The following is a 13,395-nucleotide window of genomic DNA, read 5'->3' on the forward strand; positions in this document are numbered from 1 at the left end:
ATTTCATTGCATGAAAACGTAGAGCTTTTAAAGCTTTCAAACCATCCTCGGGATGCCGTTCAGCAGCTCTGCCGTCGGTCCCCCTCCCTCGCTTAACGCGAGTCGTTCGGTGCCCGCCTCGCCTGCTCTCGAACGCCGCCGCGCGTCAATTTGGGCTCTGCCGGGGATGCCGAAAGGCTTTCCGCGCTGAGCGAACGGAGGCGCCCACCCGCCCCTCTCTCAGGTGGCTCACGAAAGCTGTCGGGCAGTTGCCTTGAAGGCCCCTTCCCCGCGCTTGAGCTCAACGCCTTCTTCTTTCTTCTCCCCTCCGACCTGCAACCTCCCAGCTGCACGTACAAGAGTCCTCCGGCAACCATCTGAGCACCGAGCAGAGTCAGCCCACGACCAGCGTGGACCTTGACTTTTTAGAAGATGACATCCTGGGGTCACCGTCCAGCAGCGGGGCGAACCTGCAGAACTCGGACCAGCCCTGCGACATCCTCCAGCAGAGCCTGCAAGAGGCGAACATCACCGAGCAGACGCTGGAGGCGGAGGCCGAGCTGGACCTGGGCTCCTTCCAGCTTCCCACCCTCCAGCCGGTGGTGCAGGCGGCCTCCGACGGCACCCCGCAGATCTTCTCCGGCGGGGCCGACCTGATCGGCCTGCAGCAACCCGCCGTCCTGACGCACCAAGCCCTGGTGCAGCAGTCGGTGGGAGCGGATGTCGTCAACAAGGCCATCAGCGTCCAGCCTTTCCTCCAGCAGGTCGGCTTGGGCAACGTCACCATCCAGCCCATCTCCAACCTCCAGGGCTTGCCCAACGGAAGCCCCAGCGGGACGCTGGGAATCGGGCCCATTCAGGTGGTCGGGCAGCAAGTGATGGCCATCAACCAGTCGGCGCAGCAGATCATCGCCAAGCAGGTTCAGCCCTCCCAGGTGGCCACCATGCCCGTTGGCAGCTACATCACCCAGACGGCGCCCGAGCAGCAGCAGGTCACCCTCGCCTCGACGGGGGTCTCTCCGCAAAGCGCCGGCCTCGTCATCCAGAAGAACCTGCCGACGGTGGCTACCACCACGCTGAACGGCAACTCCATGTTCGGGAGCGTGTCCGGGACTCAGGGCTCCCAGCCGCTCACCGTCACCTCGAACTTGAGCAGCCCCTTGGTGCAGGCCCAAAACGTCATCATTCACAGGACGCCCACCCCGATTCAGCCCAAACCCGCCGGGGTCCTCCAGCAGAAACTGTACCAGATCACCCCCAAGCCCTTCGGCTCCAACAACACCACCCTGACCATCCAGAACGAAGCCGCCCTGCAGCAGCAGAAGGCCCAGCAGAACCTGACCTTCATGGCCAGCAAACCCGGGCAGAACGTGGTGCTGTCGGGCTTTCCCCAAGGGCTTCCAGCCAACGTCTTCAAGCAGCCGCCGCCGCAGCAGCAAGCCCTCAGCAAGCCCATGAGCGTCCACTTGCTGAACCAGGGCAGCAGCATCGTCATCCCCGCCCAGCACGTCCCGCAGGCCATGCTGCAGGGCCAGAACCAGTTCCTCCTCCCCGGGCAGCTGGCGGGCGCCTCCGCCGTGCAGATCCCCCAGCAGCTCTCGGCCCTGCAGGCCAACATGGGAGGGCAGATCCTGACCACCTCCCACCCCGGCGGGCAAGCCCACATCATAACTAGCCAAGGGCCGGGCGGGCAGCTGATAACCAACCAAGCCTTGCCGGCCCAGATCCTCACCAACCAGAACATCGCCAGCCAGCTGAACCTGGGCCAGGTGCTCACCTCACAGAACGCCCACGGCACCGCTCACATACTCTCGGCTCCCATCCAGCTCCAGCCCGGCCAGGTGGGTCAGCCGGCTCTCTTCCAGATGCCCGTTTCGCTGGCGGGCAGCTTGACCACGCAGAGCCAACCCTCCGTGGCCGCATCCTTGGGCCAGACGGGGCAGACGGTGATCCAGGGCGTGACGCTGCCCAACCAGGTGGCCATGCTCAACGCCACCGAGAACCTCGGCCAGGCGGTCAGCATCCAAGCCTCCGCCACCACCAGCAGCCAAAGCCCCGGCCTCGTCCAGCCGCAGCCCGCCTCGGGCGCCAGCCTGCTGCCCGGCGCCGACCAGTCCTCCATCCTCACCGTCCAAACCGCCTCCCAGCCGCCCGCGCCGCTCCAGCTCAACGTGCCGCCGCCGCCGCTGCCGCCGCCGCCGCCCGCCCAGCAGCCCGTCACTTCCCAGCCCAGCCCCAGCTTGGCCTCCAGCCCGGAGAAGATCATCCTGGGGCAGGCAGCCGCCGGAGCAGTCATCAACCAGGATTCCATGCAGATGTTCCTGCAGCAGGCAAGTAGAGCCCCTCTGGGCAGCGGCCGCGGCGTTTGCGAGCCCGTTGGGTGTTTGGAGAGCGACGCCAAGCGCGGCGGGCTCTGCAGAGCCCCGCTTTGGGGCTCGCTTTACACGCCGTACGTGCTAGGAGCGCTCCTGCGCAGTCTTAATTCTTTACGTGTTGTCTTCCCGCCGTAGGGCGATTCCCTCCCTCGGTAGGTGTTTCAATTTGAAATCGCTGGGAGCAGCGAGCGGGGCTCGGGGCCGCCGTGCGTGTAGTCGAGTGCCATCGCCTCGCCTTTGGAAGGAGGAGCTGGTGACGGCTCCGTCCAGGTCACCAAAGCCACCGCCGCGGCACGGAGGGGTCGGCGCGGACCCGGCGTCCGCCTCGTCCCCGTGCTCCGCCTGCGGCTCCAGGCTGAGCTCAGCCCACGGCGTCGGTCCTGCTTGCCCACCCAGGGTTTTTCTACCTTCGTTAGCTCGAGTCAGAGCTTTAAAAAGCGATTGGGCGGCTGTAGGAGCAGCGACGGCGACCGGGTGGGCAGCAACACGCAGCGTCTCGTTGCAAGAGTCCCCGCTGCGGACGCGTTGGGCGCGACCCACCCGTGTGCCAGCGCGAGGAGGTCGAGGTCTGGTCTTATCTACGTCGGTAAAGGGTTTGGTGACGTTTCAGACACCAGGGTTGAACAGTTGTGGGGTTTCTTGATTCTTAAACCCGCGTTCACAAAGGTGGGTGCTGGTCCATAAGCTACCAAAGTCCCTGAATTATCAGAGAAAGAAATGGGTAGAGAGCGAGCGCTTTCTATTATTTTATTATTTCAATAGTGGGACGCTTTAAAATTCTCGTTTGAATTTTCTTTGGCATGACTGGTAGCACAGATGCATCTTTCTACGGTATTTGGGCTTGATGCTGACAGTCACCTCCTGGTATTTCAGCATAATTAAAGCCAGGCGTCTGCCCGTGACTAAAGGGGTACGCTTTGAGCCGTCGCCGGGGTTTACGAAACTCACAGCACCCCCTCCCCGAATTGGGAAGTAGGGAAAACGCTTCCCGCCGTTGGGAGAAGCCGAAGCGCAGGGCTTGGCGTGCGCGGCGCACGCCGGCTCCTCCCGCTTTTGCCTCTGTTTGCCGTTTTGAACGCAGGTCGAGGTGCCAGCCGGAATATTGATGCGTGGTCGCGACGGTGCGGGGGGTTCGCCTGCCTTTCACGGCCGGCTTTTTGCCGGGGCGTTCCTAAATCCGTGATTGCGCTAAATAGTGCTGCGGTTGCCTTGTGGGACGCGGCGGGTCCCGGTGCCTTGCCCTGCAAAGTCCTTCTCCCACCTCCAGAGAGAGCTGTTGCCCTCGCCGGCCGCAGCGGGACCATCCTGCCTCTCCTGCCAGCCACCAGCCCTGGAAGACGCGGTGCCCGCGTCCGGGGCCGGAGCGGCCAAGGTTTTCTCCTCGGCAGCCGCTTTGCGGCATTGCCGATGAAGCAAGCGTTAGCGGTTGCTGCGAAAAGCGCGGGGATGGAGGCGGTGAGAGGTAGGCGAAGGGAGAGGACCCGCAAACGTGGTCGCCGCCGAGCGCGTTGGACGGGAGCCGGCGGCAGCTGGAGTTCCACCCGGCGCGGCAGGCGAGGGCACCGAATCCCTCGGCGGCACCGCTGCGCCCGCCGACGCCTCTGCCCATCGTAGCCGGCGTCCGGGGCGCGGCGGCTGCTTGCAGAGATGGAGGCGGTGGTGTCAGTGGAACCGCTGCTCTGCGCCGGCCCGGGGCGCGTCACCCACGTGCGGAGCACGCTGCCGTACGGAAAACTGATCCGGCAGCGGAAAACCGTGCGCTGGAGCGCATCGCACGTGCTAACAGCAGAGGGTCCAGGTGATGTCAGACATCTCCCGGCGTTTATTTTTACCCTGCTCGTCTTTAAAGCTTCCAGGCTCTTCCTCCGCTCCGGTTTTCTCCACCGGATCTGCGCGTGGCCAGCGAAACGGCTGCGGTTTTGCTGTCGGAGCGAAGCAGCCGGGTTTGCTCCGCTCGCCTTGGCGGAAAGGAGAGGGGAGAAGCGTTCCGTGCACGGCAGGACGCTCCCTCCTGCAGCCGGCAGCTCGGCACGCGGAATTAAGTGGACTCCAGTAATTTATGGATTGGCAAAGGCGAGCTGCCGCCGCCGCCACCGGTCTGTCAATTCGGAGATTTTCAGCCCCTACACCCCGAAATCACAACTCGCAGCCCCGGGCGAGCTGCGGCCAAAGTCGGGGGGCTGCGGGAATCCCGATGCCGCCCAGCTCCCCCGCAGCCGGGCTGCAGCTCTCCTCCCCCTGCCAGCCACCCCGCCGTCCGTCCCTCTGTCCGTCCGTCTCCTGTCTGCGCTCCGGCTGCTCCCGCTCGCTTGCCTGCAGGTCCTCACTAACCCTGAAAGCTGCTGCTGCCCTGCGTTGCTTTTTCTTCTCCTCTCCCTTCATGCTCGCAAGCCGCTGTCTGGTGCATTTTCGTCCCTGCCAGAGGCTTTATTACTGTTTTTTCCCCCCAATTCTTTATATTTCCGTAGCAATTGGTAGTTACGCAGTGCTGTAATTGCTATTAATCAGAGGGATATTTTGAGGCACAGGGAGAGCGCAGCTCCCGGGGTGAATCTCTCCCCAGAAATGTAAATCGGGGGATGCTGAGCGGGCGCTCCCAGCAGCGAGGGCCATTAGGGCCGTCCTCGTTAGCCCCCGGCCAGCGTGAGCCGCCTCAGCAGCGCTCTGGGGAGCCCATGGCCACGGACCCCCTTCCCCAGGGGAGCCTCGGAGATTTGGATCAGCTGTGCTGGGGAAGGCGGGCAGGATGTGTCTGAGCCTTGCTCTGGCCAGTCCCCGGGGGCAGCGGTAAGGGTGGTTTTGGGGAAGAAAAGTAGAAAACGCTTCTTCCCTGGTCTCACGGGGAGGCTGGACGGGCTGGGCATCCCGGCCCGGGGGTCCCTGCCTCGGCTGACGTGGCCGCGGCGTGGAGCTGCTTTTGGAAGCCCAAGCCAAGCTGGGGTAGATCTCCTCCTGCAGTTTGACCTTATCCTGGCTCTGAAAACGCTTCTAAAAGCGACGCTGGGGCACGCTCGGGGCTGGGCGAGTCCCGGGTGGGGCGGGGGCTGCCCCAGCAGCGATACCGGGGGCTCAGGGAGGGTGCCAGGGCAGCCGGGCCGAGAGCAGGAGCTCGTTTTCCCAGGGCTTCGTTACCGCAGGAGGCAGGGGTGCGGCGCGAGGCGCTTGCGCGGCCGCTTTCAGAGCGGTTTGCGCTGCCCGCGCGCCGTTCGCCGTCGTGTTTGGCGGAGCCGAGGCGCCCGCGGGCATCTTCGAGGGCAAAATTCCTTCCTGAGCTTCGACTAACTTCTTCCTCTTTCCTTCTCTGTTTCAGTTACCTGCAGGGCAGCAGAAGCTCCCTGGAGCCTCCCCGTCCCCTTCGCTACCTCATCCTCCCCTGGGGGAGAGCCCGCAGCTCCCGGCCGCCCACCTCTCCCAAATGCAGTCCCCCCACCCCTCCCGGCCCCCCTCCCAGCCCCAGCCCCTCTCCCGGCCCCCCCTCCCGGCCTCACTCGCGCCCCCCCTCCCAGCCGCAGACCCTCTCCCGGCCCCCCTCCGAGCCGCTCTCCCCGCTCCTGCACCCCGCAGGCGCCCATGCCCGGCTTCTACGTCATCCAGAACCAGCTGGCCTCGTCCCCCCTCGGCGGCGGGCAGCACCCCCTGCGCCCACCCTCCCAGCCCCAGCCGCCCTTCCAGCCGCCGCCGGCGCAGGCAGAAGCCGCCCCGCCGCCGGCGCAGCTCCAGGTCCAGCTCCCGGCGCCGGCGGAGGTCCAGCACGCCCATTCCCCCCACTTCCAGCTGCAGTTCCCCTCCCAGGGCCAGATCAAACCTCCCACTCCCACCCACGCTCTCCACCTAACCGCGGAGCAGCAGAGGAGCTTTCCGATGGTCCCGAGCCAATTCCAAACCCTCCCGGCCATCCCCAACCCCGCTCCTCAGCAGAAGCAAATACTGGACAGGTTCCAGCAGGTAAATAAGTACGGTCGAGGGTCTCACGCCGGGCGTAGCTCAGGAGGGGAGGTAGCGTGGCGAAGCGCGGCCGCGAGCCTCCCGCCGTCGGGGAGCCGAGGGATTAAAGGCAAAATCGGAAGCAAAAACCCGTCTGGTTCCTCCCAGGCAGGTCCCGGGGGCTTCTGCCGTAGAGCTGAAGCGGGTGCTGCTTCCTGGGCGCAGCCCCCTTGTTCTGCGGGGGTTTTTGGGGTGCCGAGTGGGTTTGTGCCGTGGGTTACGTCTGGCTCCGCTGCCTGTCGTCGCGGGAACGCACGTGCATACCTTAACGTGTAGCGCTTGTAGGAGAGGCGTCTTCCACGGATGCGATACGTGTGTTGGTTTGTAAATAAGACGAGGAGAAGGCGTTTGCGACCGCAGAAATAAAAGCGTGCCCCGTTCTCCCGTGGCAAGCGTCCCCCGAGACCTGTCCCGTCCGGGCAGGGGTCGAATCCCGCCTGAATTTGTGATTTTTTGGGGCCTGCAGGACTTGAGGCTGGGTCTGCGGGGTGCCGGTGTTCCCGGGGGGATGCTCGGGGACCGGTCCAGCGCTCGCTAACGGCACCTCGCTGATGGCGGGGTGGTCAGGGACTTCCCAGTGAAGCACCCGAAAAAAGCAGGCTTCTAAAATTAAACTGCAGTTATTTATTTTATATTCAGGGGGAAGAGGAACAGGGAATGAAAAGGGCGATGCTTGAGCTTGGTTTTATTTAACTGCGTATTAACTTAAAGCAAACTCCCCTTATAAGGACCCGATTTGCTTTTTTTCGAGCGCACGGGGCCCGTTCCCGTGGTTTGGAACCCCGGGCACCGGCGGAGCTGGACGGGGGGAGCTCGGCAGGCGCCTTTTTTTTTTGCTTCTCTCGCATCCGTCTCCCGGCGCTGAGGTTATGGGGACAGACGGGGGCCAGCGCAGCAAACGGTCCCTTCCCTCCTCGCGCGTTTGTGCTGAACTGATGGCGCTCGCGGATTAAAAAGCGATGGGTTTGGGGCACGTTTTCAACTTCTGGGGTTTTTTTGGTGTTTTTTTTTTTTTTTTTTTTTTTTAAAATCCCGCGCAGGTGCCCCAGGGGATCATCCTGCAGACGAAGCAGCAGCCTCCCACCAGCCAGGCTTCCCCCGCGCTCAGCCAGTTCAGCAGCCCGTCCTCCTCCGTCCTGGTGAGCGGCCAGGGGCAGCCGGTGGCGGTGACGACGACGCCGGCCCCCGCGCACAGCCACGCGCCCGCCGCCCTCCCGCCTTCCACCGCAGGTTCGTGCCGCTGGTTCCGACTCTCGGCTGGGGGGGAGAAGCGACGGGAGGGCATCCCGGCACGGGAGCGTCCCGGACCGCGAGCGTCGCGGCGCCCTTGTTGCGGGAGAGCCGAGCTGCCGAAGCGATGCTTTGAATCGTTTAGGTTGGAAAAGACCTTTAAGAAGTCCAACCATTAACCTAATGCTACCGAGTCCACCGCTAAACCAGTTAAGGCTCGAGTAATAATTAGTTTCATGTCCTGCCTTGGTGGCTGGATTATTTTTAAATGAAAGCAGAAACTAGGAATCGTTAAGGCTGGAAAGGATCTCTAAGATCATCAGTCCAACATCAACCCAACGCCCCCACGCCCGCTAAACCACGTCCCCAAATGCCACCTCTGCCCGTGTTTTGTCCTCATCAGCCTCGTGCTCCAGCCCCTTCCCCAGCTCCGCCGCCCTTCTCTGGACGAAAAAAAGGGCGGTGGGGTGAAAGCTGTCAGCGCAGGGAGCCAGGGTCGGGGCGATCAAGCTGTGCTGCTCGCTCGCGCTTGGTTTCTGTTTTTTTATAAAGCTCGGTCTTGCGGGGTGGAACGTGCAGGGGGAATCCAGGACGACGTTATTTATTATCTAGGCTTCAACTTAAACACGACACCCCCCCCTCTGTTTTACTTTTGCTAGGTATTACCGCGCCGGTTCCTGCAGAGAGTAAAACCTTCTCCAGCGTTTCCACGCCGATTTCCGCTGGGAAAGCGGCTGCAGCCCAGGGGAAGTCAGGAACGCCTCTTGCCATACAGCAGCCAGTTCAGGTGAGGAAGCGTTTTTCCTGGTTTTCCACTTTATTCCAAAGTTTTCCACCTTGAGAGTAAACAAATCTGTCGGCGTTCCCCCTCCGTTTTATCAAAAAGGAAAAATTCGGTTCCAGAAACTTTTTTTTCTACTTTGAAAGTGCTGTGAACCTCCAAAGATAATACAAAATTATCTGTTCCCGCCGATATTAATGAAACCTTTGGGGAGGGGGGCTGCTCTGTTCCTCCTCGTTAAGAGAACCAATTACTTACCAATGATTTAACGGGATGTCAGGACTGTTGACGTAGATTTCTGGAAGTACAAATTAGAGTAATTCCGTTTTTATGCAAAAACACCTCTTAGGCTTGGGCGTTTACACCTGAGCGGCGAGGAAGCCGCCTGCGAGCTCTTTCGACAGCGACCAACGTTGTCTTGGCAGGCGGGTTCTCACCGCGTGTTTTGGCAGCTGTTACTTGGTGAAATCGCTCCGGGATTCTAAATAAAGCGGCTTCTTTTCGTTTCTTCCGCAGGCGAAGCCTGGCGTGATCAGTTCTGTCTCGGGCCTGAACCTCGGGAAGGGTCCCTTGCAGATCCAGGTCGTCGGGAAAGGATTACCGCAGCTCGTGCCCTCGGTCCCCGTGCAAAGCCAGCCGCTGGTGAGCTTGCACCGACGCGTGCGGGGCTTTTCGAAGGAAGAGCCTGCGGAGCGCTCTTCCGAGGAACGGTCTTGTCGGGACGGTGCGGCGCGCCTCGCGAGGGCTGGCGACGGCCGGGCTTGGTCGCTGAAAGAAACGGGGTTTATTTGTGGGCTGTTTGCGCGTCCCGCTCACGTGGGAAGCCTAAATATACCGAAGCACAAAAGTATACCGAATTTATATATTTATATGAGTTTGGTAAGGCTGTTGGTGTAGTCGGTGCGTATATACCGGTTTATGTATTATATATAAGTGCACTCTAATACACCAAAGGCTCTTTTGTCAAAGTGAGCAGAAGCCTTCCTCCGTACTTAAAATCCATGGCAATCCGCATTCTCCTGTTGCTCTTTCCCCAATTTCTAAACCAATTCGACCCCTTTTCTTGCTTCCTAGAGCCGTTGCCAGCCTCCCCAGTTCCGCTCCAGTATCTCAATTCCCTCAAAAGAGGGTGAATTCCCCCTAGCGCGGGCTCGGTCCAGCTGCCGGCGCGGGTTAAACCCGGCGCGGCGGGCGCGGCGGCCGCGGCCCCGCTCACCCGTGTCCTTTCTTCTCCCACCAGTACGACAGCAAGCTCAGTCTGAAGAAAGCCCCGACACTACAGCCCAGCAAGGAAGCTTGGTGAGTGCATCGGCGGGGCCGATAAGTTAAAACATCGGGGAACGTCTTGCTGCCGCAGCTGCCTTCGTTCCGTAGCCTCTTTCCCTGCCCCTTCTTCCGCGTGATGCTGTTAACGCTGGAAACGGGGAATTTTGCGTGGCAGGCCCCTCCGGCAGCTCGCCCTCTTCTCCTCCTTTCCAGTTTCCTGGAGCAGCTGCACAAACACCAGGGCGCGGTGCTGCATCCCGACTACAAGACGTCGTTCCGCTCCTTCGACGATGCCTTGCAGCGTCTCCTGCCCTACCACGTCTACCAGGGGATGCTGCCCTCTGCTCAAGACTACAGGAAGGGTAAGTCCTCCCGGGAGACGGCACACGGCTCTCCGGGGCCGCTAAAACGTGAGGATAGCGGATCGAGCTTAAAAAAAAAGTGGGGATTTTAGTACTAAAAAAAATGGAGAAACTATCTATGCCTTCACGCTAGAAGAACGTAAACTCCCAAGACAATACATTTGAAGTTTTCCAGGGTTTCCGACCTGGCGTAGTTCAAAGCTACGTTAAAGTTTTGTCGCAGTCTCTCTGTGTTTTGAGAAATCATTAAAACAGACCTCAGCAGATTCCTAACGATCACAGCAATTAAAAATTACACTGAACCCCTTTTTTCAGGGTCCTGCCCCAGGTGGGTCCGCTGAAAAAGTTAACAGTAAAGAGCCACCGCCCCCGTATCTGCATTTGCCTTGTGACACAAACTTTCTTTTCTCCCCATCCTCCTCTTCCTCGCAGTGGACGAGGAGTTTGAAGTGGTGTCTACCCAGCTGCTGAAGCGCACGCAAGCGATGTTGAACAAGTACCGCCTGCTGCTCTTAGAGGAGTCTCGGGTGAGTCCGGCGCCCTGCCTTCTCCGGTCTGACCGGTGGGGCTGGAAACACGACGATTTCTCCGGCGCGGGCCGCTCGGATCGATCCGCGGCTTTTCTGGTTCCGATTTCGTGCCGCGTCGCCTGCGCGGCGTGGCCCCGGGGTGGGCCGCGGGCTCTGTCCTGCCGCGCTGGCGTCGGCGGGCGCCCAGCCCCTGCGTTTCTGCAGAGATAGGAAAGCTTTCCTCTCCCTGCCGTCGGCTCGCTCCGGTCTTTGCCGGCCATCGGTATTTATCCTGCCGTGAATTCGGCTGAAGGCAGCTCTGCGCCGAGCCTTCGCCGCTCTTGAGGAACGGGGATGGGGAAAATCTGGAAGAAGAATAGAGTGTGTTAAGGTGGTGGTGTGTAACCGCAGCCGCTCTTCCTCCCCGTCCCTCTCCTCTCCCTCCTCCCTTCTGTTCCTCGTCGGCAGAGAGTCAGTCCTTCTGCGGAGATGGTGATGATCGACCGCATGTTTATACAGGAAGAAAAGACCATGCTAGCGCTCGACAAGCAGTTGGCGAAGGAGAAACCAGGTGGGAGACGCGCGGTTTCCGTCGCTTGTCCGCCTTTCGTAACCGCACGCTTGGGTTTTGACGTTTTCCTCCTCTTCGGAGGCTAGGCGTGAGGTCTCCGTGCCCTGCGATGCTCGGGGCGGGACGGCGTCAGCCTGTTCCGCCGGGGTCAGCAGGGGTTTGGGGGAAAAGCTGTGGAAAATGAGAGCGAGCGTTGCCTGCTGCCGTCTGCGCTCTTCCCTGCCCGCTCCTCTCTGTTAAAGATCGCGCTGGCCAAAGGCTTGTTTAACGCAAAGCGCCTGCGGTGCTCAGGCTCCCCACAAATCGCTCTTTGTTCCTGGCTGCTCTGGAGGTTCTTTATTAAAGGTTTGTGTTCAGTTACTGCCTCTTTCCCCGGGCGAGACGGTGAGGGGTGGACTCCGCAAGAAGTGGAAGTTCTCGGAGGGAAGAGAGGGGCTGCGAGGCGTAAGCTCGCAAGAGGGGAAAACAAAACGCATCCCAGCGCAAGCAGGGAAACGTGCGAAATACGTGTTTCACGAGAATATTGTTATAATAATTTTTTTTTTATTTTAAAAAAATAGCTAGTAAAGGGCAATATTATTATAATAGTAATAATTTTTTTTATTTTAAAAAAGCACCTAGCAAAGGGCTAGCGTTTCACGCTCGCGCTAACGCCTGACGTGGTGTTTCCCTTCCAGACGAGTACGTCTCCTCCTCCTCCCGCTCGCAGAGCCTCTCCTCCTCGGCGGCCCTGGCCTCCGTCTCCAGCGCGGCGCCGGCCCCCGAGAGCCTGAAGGTGCCCCCCGTGCCGGCGGCCGCCCCCCTCCACCCCACCAAGCTGGTGATCAAGCACAGCGGGGGCTCCCCGTCCGTCACCTGGGCCAAGGCTTCCCCCTCCCTGGACGGGGACGAGGACGCCTTGCCCTCGAGGAGCAAGCCCCCCATCAAAACCTACGAGGCGCGCAGCCGCATCGGCCTCAAGTTGAAGATCAAGCAGGAGGCCGGGCTGAGCAAAGTGGTCCACAACACCGCCCTGGACCCCGTGCACCAGCCGCCTCCCGTCTGCCGAGTCATCAAAGGACCCGACCCGCACGGCTCCGCCGCCGTCACCCGCCGCCGCCTCCACCGCCGCCGGGCAGATGAACGGCACCGTTGACCACGTAACCTCGGCTCCCGCCGAGAAGAAGCCCGTGGTGACCTACTGCCGGCTCCCTCTTCGCAAGACCTACCGCGAGAACGTCGACGCTTTCGTGGCCGAGAAGCCCGCCGACGCCTGCCCCAAGGGGAGCGCCCCGAAAGCCGACAAACTCCCCGGCGCCCTCCTCATCAAGCAGGAGGACGGGTCCCGCAGCGTGATCACCTCCCACAAGAGCCAGGACAGCCCCTCGGCGGCGGCCGCGGCGGAGAAGGGCCGGCCGGAGGAGAGCTCCAAGCTCCTGTTCTTCAACCGGAGCGACGCCCGCTCCCTCGTCCTGCAGGACAGCCCGGCCCCGCAGAAGGCCGACGACTCCACCAGTGGCCTTATGAAGGAGCTTGCGGAAGTCGAGGACGAGTTTTACCGCGGGATGATAAAACCGGAGCCTCCCGACCAGGGCTCGGGCTCAGAACTCACCTGGGAGGTGCCGCTGCCCCCGGCCAAGCGTCGGAAGTCGGAGTCCTTCGAGGTGGACAACGCCAGCTTCTCCAGCGACAGCCCCCAGGACGACTCCCTCAACGAGCACCTACAGAGCGCCATCGACAGCATCCTCAACCTGCAGCAACCTCAGACTGGGGGCCAGAACGTCCGGACGCCTTCCTCCTCCTACAACTCCTCCTCCTCCCCCTTCTCCTCGCCCGTCCACCGTACGGACGCCTACCTTGCCCCTAATCACAACGGTGGCCTTGGAGCAAGGACGTTGAACAGATAACAGAGAACCAAACGGAGCGGCAGCGGGACACTGAGCGAGGACCGGAGGAGAAGACGAGGAAGCTCTTGCTGGTTGGATGCGGTTGAGCCCCACGGCGGTGCCGCCTCCCAGAGACCCGACGCACCGGGCCTGGGACGGGAGGAGCGGGGAAGCGGAGGGCGTCCCGGGGATGCTTGGCCCCGGTGTTTATAGAGATGGGGGCTTTGGGGTGTTGTAAAGCGCGAGGCGGAGGCCGGATTTACGATCCGCGCCGCCTCGCGGCAAGCGCGACGCGACCCGGCGCCCGGGGGCGGACTGGTGGGGCCCGTAGGTATTGTCGGCTGTGTAATTTAGATTCTGTAACAAATTGCTAATAATGAATATCTGATCGGTCTATTCTCTCTTTCCCCCCCGCCCCGGCCGGCCGTAAGCTCGGAGCACGTCGCCAATCAAAGCGGTGGGAGGCCAAAGAG

General features: G+C 61.4%; 1 protein-coding gene across 1 annotated transcript in view; it reads left to right on the top strand.

Moving 5' to 3' along the window:
- The window catches only part of BICRA (BRD4 interacting chromatin remodeling complex associated protein), a 36,076-nt gene extending 23,083 nt beyond the window's left edge, over positions 1 to 12,993 (top strand). The window contains 13 exon segments of the mRNA XM_075725446.1: positions 327 to 2,309; positions 5,665 to 5,823; positions 5,825 to 5,899; positions 5,901 to 6,299; positions 7,379 to 7,568; positions 8,228 to 8,355; positions 8,866 to 8,991; positions 9,590 to 9,648; positions 9,829 to 9,977; positions 10,410 to 10,504; positions 10,955 to 11,057; positions 11,735 to 12,147; positions 12,149 to 12,993. Of these exon segments, the coding sequence (XP_075581561.1) occupies positions 327 to 2,309; positions 5,665 to 5,823; positions 5,825 to 5,899; positions 5,901 to 6,299; positions 7,379 to 7,568; positions 8,228 to 8,355; positions 8,866 to 8,991; positions 9,590 to 9,648; positions 9,829 to 9,977; positions 10,410 to 10,504; positions 10,955 to 11,057; positions 11,735 to 12,147; positions 12,149 to 12,943 (4,674 nt within the window). The 3' untranslated portion in view covers positions 12,944 to 12,993.
- Positions 12,994 to 13,395: the final 402 nt, after the last annotated feature.

This window comes from Pelecanus crispus, chromosome 30 (assembly GCF_030463565.1).
Source record: "Pelecanus crispus isolate bPelCri1 chromosome 30, bPelCri1.pri, whole genome shotgun sequence".
NCBI classification, from domain to species: Eukaryota; Metazoa; Chordata; class Aves; order Pelecaniformes; family Pelecanidae; genus Pelecanus; species Pelecanus crispus.